Source organism: Heterodontus francisci, chromosome 27, assembly GCF_036365525.1.
Source record: "Heterodontus francisci isolate sHetFra1 chromosome 27, sHetFra1.hap1, whole genome shotgun sequence".
Classification (NCBI taxonomy): Eukaryota; Metazoa; Chordata; class Chondrichthyes; order Heterodontiformes; family Heterodontidae; genus Heterodontus; species Heterodontus francisci.
This window is the reverse complement of record NC_090397.1, coordinates 6,151,464-6,164,179: the sequence shown is the minus strand read 5'-3', so window position 1 is coordinate 6,164,179 and position 12,716 is coordinate 6,151,464. Positions and strand designations below refer to the sequence as shown.

Below are 12,716 nucleotides of genomic sequence, written 5' to 3'. Positions count from 1 at the left end.
CTGACACTCCAGGAGGCTGATAATGAAAGAATCAGTGAAGGGGGCCAGTGCCATGCAAGTTATCTCACAGCCACAGATACTGGATAAGCTGAGGGAAGCAGAGTCACTGTTGGATGACATTCAGAGAGGACTCAACGAATATTTAGAAAAGAAAAGACTCTTCTTCCCTCGGTAAATGAGAAACAATACTCTTACTTTTGTACGTTTGTTTTATCAAACAGCTTGGTGCTTGTTTTTTTTTTAATGAGTTATACTGGTGCTTCCACTTTCTCCCCCTTGTTTCAGGTTTTTCTTCCTTTCTAATGATGAGCTGCTAGAAATTCTCTCGGAGACAAAGGACCCACTTCGAGTCCAGCCTCATCTGAAGAAATGCTTTGAAGGAATTGCACAGCTCACCTTTAATGAGGAGAAAGAAATCACCCACATTGAGTCAGCAGAAGGCGAGAGAGTGGAGCTTGTTCTTCGCATCATTCCAGCCAGAGCCAAGGGCCTCGTGGAGACGTGGCTTTATGAGGTGAATTGGCTACTTTTTCTCTCCTTTGCTCAGCTGGAAAATCTTATATCACATCCTTGTCTCACCCCCCAGCCCACGAACACAACACATTCCTCCTCATGTTTCACTGGCTCTTTCCCTCATTGTGATTAAATATTCAATATCATGACTAATCTTCCAGGAAACCCCACATTAAACTATTCTTCCCCCTCATGTATTTAAAATATGATTGCTGCTGTGCTTACCTTTTGGTGATGTGATGTGGGTTAAAAGGACTCAGATCAAAACTGAGTTGAAACGACTCCCAATTTAGCCCATATCCAACCCCATCTGTTTTATGAATGTCTCCAAATGAGCTTAATATAACTCAGCTACATTTTATGTAGGCGGATAATATTTGTGTGTAGTAATTGAATATTGTCAAGGATAATGTTCAGTTAAATTTGAGGCCACTCTTAATTTTTTTTACCGTTCAAATATTGTCCTTGCTGTGCAGTGGCTGAAGGTACCGTGTCAATGTGTGAGAGAGCCCAGCACAATCACACAGGGCTCACTAAGGTTCGGTGATGTTTTACAGCTATCGTCTGTTTTCTGTTTCTAGATTTCTAAATACAAATGACATAAGGGGATATGAGGATAGTGTGGGAAAAAGGCATTGAAGTGGAAGATCAGCCATGATCGTATTGAATGGGCGGCACAGTGGCGCAGTGGTTAGCACCGCAGCCTCACAGCTCCAGCGACCCGGGTTCAATTCTGAGTACTGCCTGTGTGGAGTTTGCAAGTTCTCCCTGTGTCTGCGTGGGTTTCCTCCGGGTGCTCCGGTTTCCTCCCACATGCCAAAGACCTGCAGGTTGATAGGTTAATTGGCCATTATAAATTGCCCCTAGTATAGGTAGGTGCTAGGGAAATATAGGGACAGGTGGGGATGTGGTAGGAATGTGGGATTAGTGTAGGATTAGTATAAATGGGTGGTTGATGATCGGCACAGACTCGGTGGGCCGAAGGGCCTGTTTCAGTGCTGTATCTCTAAACTAAACGAATGGCAGGGCATGCTCGATGGGCTGAATGGCCTACTCCTGATCCTATGTTCCTATGTTCTATAGTTGCCTCTACCCTCTGTAACTTCCTCTCTCTGTCCTTTGCTGGTTGTCCATACTGTCTGTCCTATGTCCAGAGGTGCAACAGGGAGGAGAATGGTAACTAATAATCTGGAAGGTAAGTGGAGAGTGTATGAGAAGCGTTGGTAGCTGAGAAAAGTATCTGTACCTGAACATTCCACTTATAGTATCCACTTTACAATCTAAGGCTAGGAGTGGCTCATCAGCCATGTCAGGTCAATGGGGTGAACTTGGATTTAGCCAGTAGCACAAAACAGGTGATAGCCAATCGCCAGCCTGTTTTAAGCCCTGACCAATTGTCTTGACCATTAAAGTTCATGGAAATGTAATTTGATCCAGGTGTGAAACGAGCCGGCAAAGCACGACTGGCTAAAACCAAGTCCATTGGCGCTACACTACTTCACTCACTAGCAACTTTGCTGCTTAGGAATGGTAAGTCTGTATTGTTCAGGGGAGAGAAACAAATGATTGAATCTGGCAGGTAAGTGGAATTAGACACAGAAAAATTGTTTCCACTTGTAGGAGGATCAAAATTCAGGGCCGTAAACGTAAGAGTGACTAATAAATCCAATGGGGAATTCAGGAGAAACTTCTTTACGCAGAAAGTGGTGAGAATGTGGAACTCACTACCACATGGGGTGGTTGAGGAGAATAGCATAGATGGATTTAAAGAGAAGTTAGACATGAAGGAGAAAGGAATAGAAGGATATGCTGATAGGGTGTGATAAAATAGGAGTGGGAGAGGGGTCAGATGGAGCAGAAATACTGCATGGACCAGTTGGGCTGAATGGCCTGTTTCTGTACTGTACTTTCTATGTAATGAATCACTTGACATAATTTAGAAAAGTCTGAGTAATGTTTAAGAAGCAGTGGGGTTAATTTTCACCTTCTCCAATTGGCACTCTTGTCGGTTATAGATCCTACTCCCATCCCAAACTAACCCCAGGTCCCAATTGGCACCAAACCACATAAAAAGAGATTAGGACAGATGACCAATAGCTTTGTATATTTCAAGGAAAGTCTTAAGGGAGGAGTGAGAGGTAGAGACTGAGAGGTGTAGGGAGGGAATTCCTGAGCTTAGGGCCTAGGCAGCTGAAGGCACAACCACCAATGGTGGTGTAAAGGAACGGAGGACTGTACAAGAGACCATATTTTGAGGACAGCAGAGTCCTTGGAGTGTTGCAGGGCTGGAGGCGATTACAGAGATAGGGAGGGTTGAGGCTATGGAGGGATTTAAAAACAAGGATGAAAAATTTTAAAAACGAGGTGTTGCTGGACCAGGTGCCAATGTAGGTCAGTAAGCACAGGGCTCATGTGAATGGTACTTGGTACAAGTTAGAGTATGGGCAGCCAAGTTTTGAATGAGCTTAAGTTTAGAGAAAGTGGAAGATTGGAGGTCAGCCAGGAGAGCATTGGAATAATTAAGTTTGTAGCTCAGAAAAGCATACACTGTGGGAAAATGTGAAGTTATTCACTTTGGTAGTAGGAATAGAAAAGGAGAATATTTTTAAAAAGCTGTGAAACGTTTAAATGTTGATGTTCAGAGAGACGTGGGTGTACTCTTACAAGGAACACAGAAAGTTAGCATGCAGGTGCAGCAAGCAATTAGGAAAGCAAATGGCATGTTGGTCTTTATTGCAAGGGGATTGGAGTACAGGAATAAAGATATCTTACTACAATTGTATAACTGTGAGACCACACCTGGAGTACTGTGTGTAGTTTCGGTCTCCATATCTAAGGAAGGATATACCTGCCTTGCAGGCGGTGCAGCGAACACTCACTAGATTGGTTTCTGTGATGAGAGGGTTGGCTTACATTGTAGTGCTGAGTAAATTGGGCCTATACTCTCTGGAGTTTAGAAGAATGAGAGGTGATCTCATTGAAACATACAATATTCTGAAGGGGCTTCACAGGGTAGACACTGAGAAGTTTTTTTCCCCCAGCTGGGGAATCTAGAACACTGCGGCACAGTCTCAGGATAAGGGGCCGATCATTTAGGACTGAGATGAGGAGAAATTTCTTCACTCAAAGGGTTGTAAATCTTTGGAAATCTCTACCCCAGAGGGTTGTGGATGCTCCATTGTTGAATACACTGAAGGCTGGGATAGACAGATTTTTAGTCTCTTAGGGAATCAAGGCATATGGGGCATGGGCAGGAACGTGGAGTTGAGGTAGAAGATGATCGTATTGAATGGCAGAGCTGGCTCGAGAGCTCGAATGGTCTACTCCTGCTATTTCTTATGTTCTTAGATGAGGTTTTCAGCAGCAGATGGACTGAGGCTGGGAGGGAGATGGATAATATCACAGAGGTGGAAGTTGGCAGTCTTGGTGACGGGGAGGATACGGGATCAGTAACTAAGGTTTAAATAAGGCACCGAACAACAAGCTACTGTCCACAGGACTGTCACTGCCCTCATCTCCTCTGGAGATCTTCCCCCTACAGCTTCCAACCTCATAGTCCCACAAACCCGGACAGCCCGCTTCTACCTTCTTCCCAAAATCCACAAACAGGACTGTCCCGGCAGACCCATTGTGTCAGCTTGTTCCTGCCCCACTGAACTTATTTCTTCCTATCTAGACTCTATCTTTTCTCCGCTGGTCCAGTCTCTTCGCACCTACATCCGTGACTCTTCTGACACCCTATGTCATTTTGACAATTTCCAGTTTCCTGGCCCTAACTGCCTCCTCTTCACTATGGACGCCCAATCTCTCTACACCTCCATCCCCCACCAGGATGGTTTGAGGGCTCTCCGCTTCTTCCTTGAACAGAGGCCCAACCAGTCCCCATCAACAACCACCCTCCTCTGCCTGGCTGAACTTGTTCTCACATTGAACTTCTCACTTCTCCTTCGACTTCACTCACTTCCTTCAAGTAAAAGGTGTTGCTATGGGTACCCGCATGGATCCTAGTTATGCCTGTCTTTTTGTGGGATATGTCGAACATTCTTTGTTCCAGTCCTACTCAGGCCCCCTCCCCCAACTCTTTTTCCAGTACATTGATGACTGTATAGGTCCCGTTTCCTGCTCCCGCCCAGAACTAGAAAACATTATCAACTTTGCTTTTAATTTCCACCCTTCTCTCACCTTCACATGGTCCAAAACTGATACTTCCCTTCCCTTCGTTGACTTCTTTGTCTCCATCTCTGGGGATAGGCTCTCTATTAATATCCATTATAAGCCCACCAACTCCCACAGTGACCTTGACTACACTTCTTCACACCCTGCCTCCTGTAAGGACTCCATTCCATTCTCCCAGTTTCTCCGTCTCCGACGCATCTGCTCTGATGATGCTACCTCCCATAACAGCGCTTCTGATATGTCTTCCTTTTTCTCAACCGAGGATTCCCCCCCACTGTGGTTGACAGGGTCCTCAACTGTGTCTGGCCCATTTCCCGCACCTCAACCCTCACCCCCTCCGCTCCCTCCCAGAACCGCGAAAGGGTTCCCCATGTCTTCACTTTCCACCCCATCAGCCTCCATATCCAAAGGATCATCCTCTGCCACTTCCACCACCTCCAGCGTGATGCCACTACCAAGCACATCTTCCCCTGTCAGCATTCCAAAGGGATCATTCCCTCCGCGATACCCTCGTCCACTCCTCCATGACCCCCACCACCGCGTCCCTTTCCCACAGCACCTTTCCCAGCAATCGCAGGAGGTGTAATACCTGCCCATTTACCTCCTGTCTCCTCACTATCCAAGGCCCCAAACACTCCTTTCAGGTGAAGCATCTATTGACTTGGACTTCTTTCAATGTCGTATACTGTATTCACTGCTCACAATGTGGTCTCCTCTACATGGGTGACTGCTTTGCGGAACACCTCCACTCAGTCCGTAAGCATGACCCTCGAGCTTCTGGTTGCTGGCCCTCATGCTCATATCTCTGTCCTGGGATTGCTGCAGTATTCCAGTGAACATCAACGCAAGCTCAAGGAACAGTATCTCATTTACCGATTAGGCACACTACAGCCTACCAGACTGAACATTGAGTTCAATAATTTCAGAGCATGTCTGTCCCCCCCCATCTTTTTATGTTTAGTTATTTTTTTCTTTATTTTTTTTCTATTTTATTTGGTTATTTTATTTTAGTTTGTTTCGTTTGTTTCTACTGTGCCAACCCACTTTCTGTTTTTTTTTAATGTCTTTTAATGTTTGTGCTTGGAGTGCTTTGTGCTTTACAGTCAATTCACACCTTCTCTGTACTAACACTTTGTCTTTCAGCACACCATTAACATACCATTTGCCTTTGTTCCATGATCTGGTCAGTTATTCTCTGTGACCTTGTCCTATCAACACCTCTTTTGTTATCTCTTGCTCCATCCCCCGCTTTACTTACATAAAATCTTTTACATTTCTAGTATTTGCCAGTTCTGATGAAGGGTCAATGACCTGAAACGTTAACTCTGCTTCTCTCTCCACAGATGCTGCCAGACCTGCTGAATATTTCCAGCATTTCTTGTTTTTATTTTAAATAAGGCGTCATGTTTGCAAACAGTCTGATTCAGCCTCAGGCAGGGAGTGGATGGAGTCAGTGGCTAGAGAATAGAGTTTGTGGTGGGGACAATAGCTTTGGTCTTCCTAAAGTTGAATCGGAGAACACTTCTGCTCATCCAGGATTAGATGCCAGGCAAGCAGTGTGTTGATACAGTTGAGGGATTAAGGGAGGTAATGGTGAGGTAGAGCAGGGAGTCATTAACTGCAAGTCACACAGTTCCACCAGGCATTCTTATACCTTCAAACACTCTCACAATGGTTGAGCTCTCTTGTTTTCCAACAATGCAATGCCTGAGACTTGCTCTCAGTGCCAAGTGATAGTCCACATGTTAGAGCAACACACTGCTGTTACAATACAAATATATTAAGAACACCATCATACTGAACCAACAGTCAGCATGTGTGTTGAGAAGTATATTAACAATGAAGGTGTTTGTAGGTCAATGAGTTCAATTTAGTGTGCACATTTAATATCCCAGCACTTTACCACCCAGGCCTTCAAAATGCAATGTAAATATAGGAAGATAAATAACTATCAGAGTAATCACAAATAGAATTCAGGTTGTTTAATTATTTGTCAATACTCAGGACAAATTACTGAGTTGGAGGAACAAAACCTCAGAGAGTGCTGTGTTCCTCCAACTCTAGTCTCTGCATTTGCCCCCCTGCCCCACCATTCATGGCCATGCCTTCAACCATCCAGCCCCCAAAGTAAGTAACTGAACCTGAACACTCTGTAGCATTGATAAATATTTGTTGTATTGCACACTTGTACTTACTGGACTTTGGTGATTCTTTCCTTAGAGAACATTATTTTTCAAATCTTTTCTCTTGGATGTTTCCAACAATCAGTGGTCTGGTGACAGCTCTCATTTATTGAGTTCAATTTCACAATTTTCTATGGTGAGATTAGGAAATCCTGTCCTTGGGGCTACTAATCCAATACCATCAAACTGTTACATTAATACTATCTAACTGTTGGCAAATGATGAGCACACTGGATCTGTAAAACCAGTGATGAGTTGTGGAACTACTGAGGCTTCATTAAGTGGTGCTATTCTTATTTCTGAGCTGTCTTTTGCAGTAGTAATATTGTTTTATGCAGTTTGAAATGTTATGTAATGTAGCATGAAATGACCATTTACTTTTGAAGAGGAAATGAAACCATGTAAAGAGAACAATCAATGTCACCAGTAATGAAGATAGATTCACTGCTGTGCTTTATGGCTTTTTATTCCTATGTGATTGGGATAATGTCACACATAGGGATGAAAGCCATGAAATGCTCAGTGACAGATCTCTGGGGAGCTTCACAGGGAGTATTTCAAACCCTGCTATATATATATGAGCAGGCTTCCCATCATCTATTGTCATCCTGCCTATATCCAATCCCAGTGATGTGTTTAATTCATCACTTGTTGTTCATTTATAATAAACAAGGATTGGACAAACAGTTTGCAATGTGAGAAATCTATAGATTTCAGAAAATAGTGTTGAATGGAACAAGTCTCTATTCTTATCTAGCAATCTATGTAGTTCACACTCTTACTGAAGCATTTGCTCTCCAGTTAATTATTATTCTTTTTTCAAAACAGTTCGTCTTTTTAGTGCTAAGCCTTATTTTGGTTAGAATAATCAGAGTTGATTTAACATGTTGGTTTGCTCTTGTTTAATAACACATTATTACTTAAATTGTGATCCTGCTTAAAAAGTGCATATATTTAATCTCAAATTAATTTATTATGTTATAAAGGAACTGGGTCCATACATCATGAGTCAGAACACAGTGCACATTAATGATACCCAGCACCTGTTTCTACATCTTCCAGTGAAGTGATGAATATCAGTAAGGTTCTGCCTCAGTAACTGCTGAGAGCACTCTTGTTATGTCAGAGTTTGAGTCACACAGGTGTAGCTGAGTCCAAATATGCAGTGTTCAGTCAGTGTGACCAGTCCTGGTTAGCATGGGGGTGCTTTGGTCCTGTGTCTGTTTTTTCTTCTTTTAATTGAAATTTATTCAAATAAAGCTTTCTGTATAAACTGATCTCTCCGCTCTGCTTATTGACCATGTTTCATGACAACTGGTTGTTTGTCGAAGATGTTCAGCAAATATTTGGGCAGATGCTATCGCTGTCATAACATGAATGAAATATTTATCTCACTAGACACAGTGTAAAAAACTACTGGAATCCATGATAACTAAGCAATGGAAGCCAGTGAATGATTAACTTCAGTTTTGGTACAATGTGACTTACTTTTAATAAAGGAATTTGCAACCTGGTTACACGTAAAATCCTAAACTACTGAAGCTAAGGGTATCCATGTAGCATTGTCAGTTCAGAAGACTCAAAATATTGTGTGCACATGGGATCAGTTATATATGGGTCTTTGTTGGGAACCTTGTAGGTCAGGAATGCTAGTTCCATCCTCTCAGAAGAAAATGCATTGAGTACCTGAAAGTAGTGAGATTCAGAAATACACCTGACTGTAATAATTCACCAACTGCTGACGTGCATTCCATAACTGTGTTTGTACAGTTGTTGTACAATGCCCAGGATAACCCCCATGCACAGTCTGAGCCAGGTCAGTTACCAAACTGGAGTTCCACTCGAAGCAGTGCGAGCTGACCAGGCCTCACACTGCTCCACTGTTCAGGGCCCTCACTGCCACATTGCTGGAGAGCAGGGATCATGTTGCAGGAATGTGCAAAGAGCAAGATAAGGACATCTCTAGACGCTTCCTTTGATTTTCATACCTAGTCGAATAATGCTCTCTAAATAATTCTCTTTAGTGGGCTTGATTATTCATAAATACTAATGAGGCTTTCAGTTATCAGAAGGGATCTGGTGTCCTTTAGGGAAGAAAACCCACCATCATTATCTGGTCTTCCCTATTATGTGAATTTAGTCCCACATCAACTTGGTTAAACCTTAACTGCCCTCCGAAATGACCTAACAAGATACACAAGAAGGCAGCTCACCACCACTTTCTCAGGGAATCTAGGGATGGGCAATAAATCCTGGTCTTGTCAGCTGTGCCCGCAACCCGAGAACTGATTTAGTCTTTAAAAATCAGAGTTGTAATGGGAATGAAAGGAGGTACAGAAAATGGGGGGGGACCCATGTAAACATGGTGTTCTTCACTGTCTCCCAGATCTCCTCTATCTGTAGGTTCTGTACGATGGCTGTGGTATTTTCTTTAGAATTTGTAATATCCTATTATTCTGAGGTTTGATGCACTGTTTGTGCATGGTGTCCACACCTTGATTATCTGATTACAAAGCTCAGTTGCCAATTTATTAGACTAATAGAATAGTAAAATAAGAATTACTTTCATTACATCTGGTTTGGTCATCCTAAGCTACAATGGAATCACTGTTGAAAACAAAGTCATTATTAGATAATTAGGTGAATATTGTAATGGATAATTATCTAATAATGAATACTTAAACTTGGGGTTGCTTTAACATATTGCGACTGAGATACTTTAATGTTGGAATGTATCTTTCTATTTATTCTCAGGGTCTGGGCTTCGCTGGCAAGGCCAGTATTTGTTCCCCATCCCTAATTGCCCTTGAGAAGTTGGTGGTGTTACAACCGAGGTGGGAGGAGTGCACTGTTTTTCTAGTTCCACTTCTCCAAAGGTCACAACATCTATTTCAATGTTTACCCAGTTACCGATACAGCCAATCATATACTCTATTTTTTAATCCCAGAATAAAATACACCAACCAGGTTTCTTTAATAAACAACAAAATTATCAGTTTATTATAAAACAAGATTTAACCAGTTATGACGCAAAGCATTAACACACTGATTAAAATATGAACGTTCCCTTTTTAAAAATTCCCCACCGACACTGGAAAAAATACAGAAATTCACTCTGCAGAATTCTGTTACAAAAGAAAAAGACAAAAAAAAAATACCCTGGCCAAATACTTGCTAATTCTTGATGATAAAAGAAAGAAGGAAGTCAGTTGTCCCTTTTTTGGTCTCGAATCCAGATATACGGAGACAGGTCCTAGAGAGATACAGCACCAAAACAGGCCCTTCGTCCCACCAAGTCCATGCCAACCATCAACCACCCATTTATACTAATCCTACATTAATCATATATTTCCTACCACATCCGCACCGTCCCCCAATTCCCCTACCACCTACCTACACAAGGGGCAATTTATAATGGCCAATTTACCTATCAACCTGCAAGTCTTTGGCAGTGGGAGGAAACCGGAGCACCCGGCAAAAAACCCACGCGGTCACAGGGAAAACTTGCAAACTCCGCAGAGGCAGCGCCCAGAACCGAACCCCTGTCGCTGGAGCTGTGAGGCTGCGGTGCTAACCACTGCACCACCTCAGTCACTGTGTTCATCTAAAAAACAGTCTGTTCTGGAGATGTTGAGAATTATTCTAGTTGGCTTTCTCGCAGAAATGTGACATCAAGGTTTTTCCGCCAGCACATACCTGAATCACAGGATTTTTTTTCCAGCTCCTCAGGAGCTCTGCGGCACCAGGGATTTTTCTCCCACACTGGATCTTGGCAGGAGTTCTTCAAAAAGATAGAGAAGGAGGTGAGCTGGGTGATCTTCAAACACAACTAAAACTGAAAACAATGTTCCAATCCCAAACAGTGAGTCACCCTCCTGATCTCCACAAACCTTAACCTGTGGCTTCTCTGTAAATATAATTTTTCCAGGTCACCAAGGGTTCTGCTGTTTTCTGAGCCGAACTCACAGGTGGCCTCCAGCACAGGTGGTTTTCAAACAACATCTTGTCCTGTCAGTGAACTTGGTAAAAATAAAAATCCATGGAGTCCTTTCAGTTTTAACACAATTCCTCAAAATAAAATTTAAAAATGGAAGCACCTCCGTAACAGTGGTGAACTACTGCCTTTAACTACTGCAGTCCAATGTGGTGTAGGTGCACCCACAGTGCTGTTAGAGAGGGAGTTCCAGGATTTTGACCCACTAACAGCGAAGAAACAGCGATATAGTTCCAAGTCAGGCAAGCATATTACCTGAAGGTAATGATAATTGCATGACATTCTCTTCCTACTTGGCAGAGGTTATAGGGTTGGGAGGAGTTCAAGTAAGATACTCTCTCCAAGTGCTGTCAAACCCAGGAACCTCCTGTTCAGGCTGGGGACCCCCTCTGCCTCTCCCTACTCACCAGGCCTTCAGACACTCCTCCTCCCATACCCACCAGTGCTGAGTGATCTCACAAGCGTTTTGGGCATTGTATTCTGTGATTCTGTCCTAGTTTCCATGGAAGGCACCTAACAGTAGCCTTGTTGATAAACGAGGAAGCAATCACAATCACACCTATCTGCCAAGTAAAGGTGATTGGTTGGTTCTGCAGTTATTGCTATCTGAATTTGGATTTCAGCCAATCACCACTTTGAAAACTAAACAATCAACTCCATTTACTGAACAGTTGTTACACAACCGCCCAAAAATAAACAATCAATTTGCAAGAATAATGAGTCAGTTTTCCAGGTTTCTGCTTTGCATATACTGCCCCATATTTATATACGATAATAAATGGATTCCACATGACACAAGAGAATGTCCAAACAATCCATTCAGTAATTCATTGCAGACTGGGATTCCCTGCATCAGCTCCTTTCACAGTCACTATGGTTTCATTGTTGCTCAGTGACTGGGGAACAGGCTCCACCTTCTCCAACTTTGTTGCACAGTCCCTGGGAGAACAGGCTCCACCTTCTCCATCATTGTTACTCAGTGTCTGGGGAACAGGCTCCACCTTCTCCATCATTGTTGCTCAGTGTCTGGGGCAACAGGCTCCACCTTCTCCATCATTGTTGCTCAGTGTCTGGGGAACAGGCTCCACCTACTCCATCATTGTTGCTCAGTGTCTGGGGAAGAGGCTCCACCTTCTCCATCATTGTTGCTCAGTGTCTGGGGAACAGGCTCCACCTTCTCCATCATTGTTGCTCAGTGTCTGGGGAACAGGCTCCACCTTCTCCATCATTGTTGCTCAGTGTCTGGGAAACAGGCTCCACCTTCTCCATCATTGTTGCTCAGTGTCTGGGGAACAGGCTCCACCTTCTCCTTCATTGTTGCTCAGTGTCTGGGGAACAGGCTCCACCTTCTCCATCATTGTTGCTCAGTGTCTGGGAAACAGGCTCCACCTTCTCCATCATTGTTGCTCAGTGTCTGGGGAACAGGCTCCACCTTCTCCATCATTGTTACTCAGTGTCTGGGGAACAGGCTCCACCTTCTCCTTCATTGTTGCCCAGTGTCTGGGGAACAGGCTCCACCTTCTCCTTCATTGTTGCTCAGTGTCTGGGGAACAGGCTCCACCTTCTCCTTCATTGTTGCTCAGTGTCTGGGGGAACAGGCTCCACCTTCTCCTTCATTGTTGCTCAGTGTCTGGGGGAACAGGCTCCATCTTCTCCACAATTGTTGTTCAGTGTCTGGGGAACAAGCTCCACTTTCTCCTTCATTGTTGCCCAGTGTCTGGGGAACAGGCTCCACCTTCTCCTTCATTGTTGCTCAGTGTCTGGGGAACAGGCTCCACCTTCTCCTTCATTGTTGCCCAGTGTCTGGGGAACAGGCTCCACCTTCTCCTTCATTGTTGCTCAGTGTCTGG

General features: G+C 43.6%; 1 protein-coding gene across 1 annotated transcript in view; it reads left to right on the top strand.

The window, feature by feature from the left end:
* The window catches only part of LOC137384869 (dynein axonemal heavy chain 3-like), a 613,990-nt gene that overhangs the window by 74,199 nt on the left and 527,075 nt on the right, over nucleotides 1-12,716 (top strand). Inside the window, exons 7-8 of the mRNA XM_068059481.1 lie at nucleotides 13-171; nucleotides 286-514. Coding sequence (XP_067915582.1) covers nucleotides 13-171; nucleotides 286-514 — 388 coding nt within the window. The remainder of the gene's footprint in view (nucleotides 1-12; nucleotides 172-285; nucleotides 515-12,716) is intronic.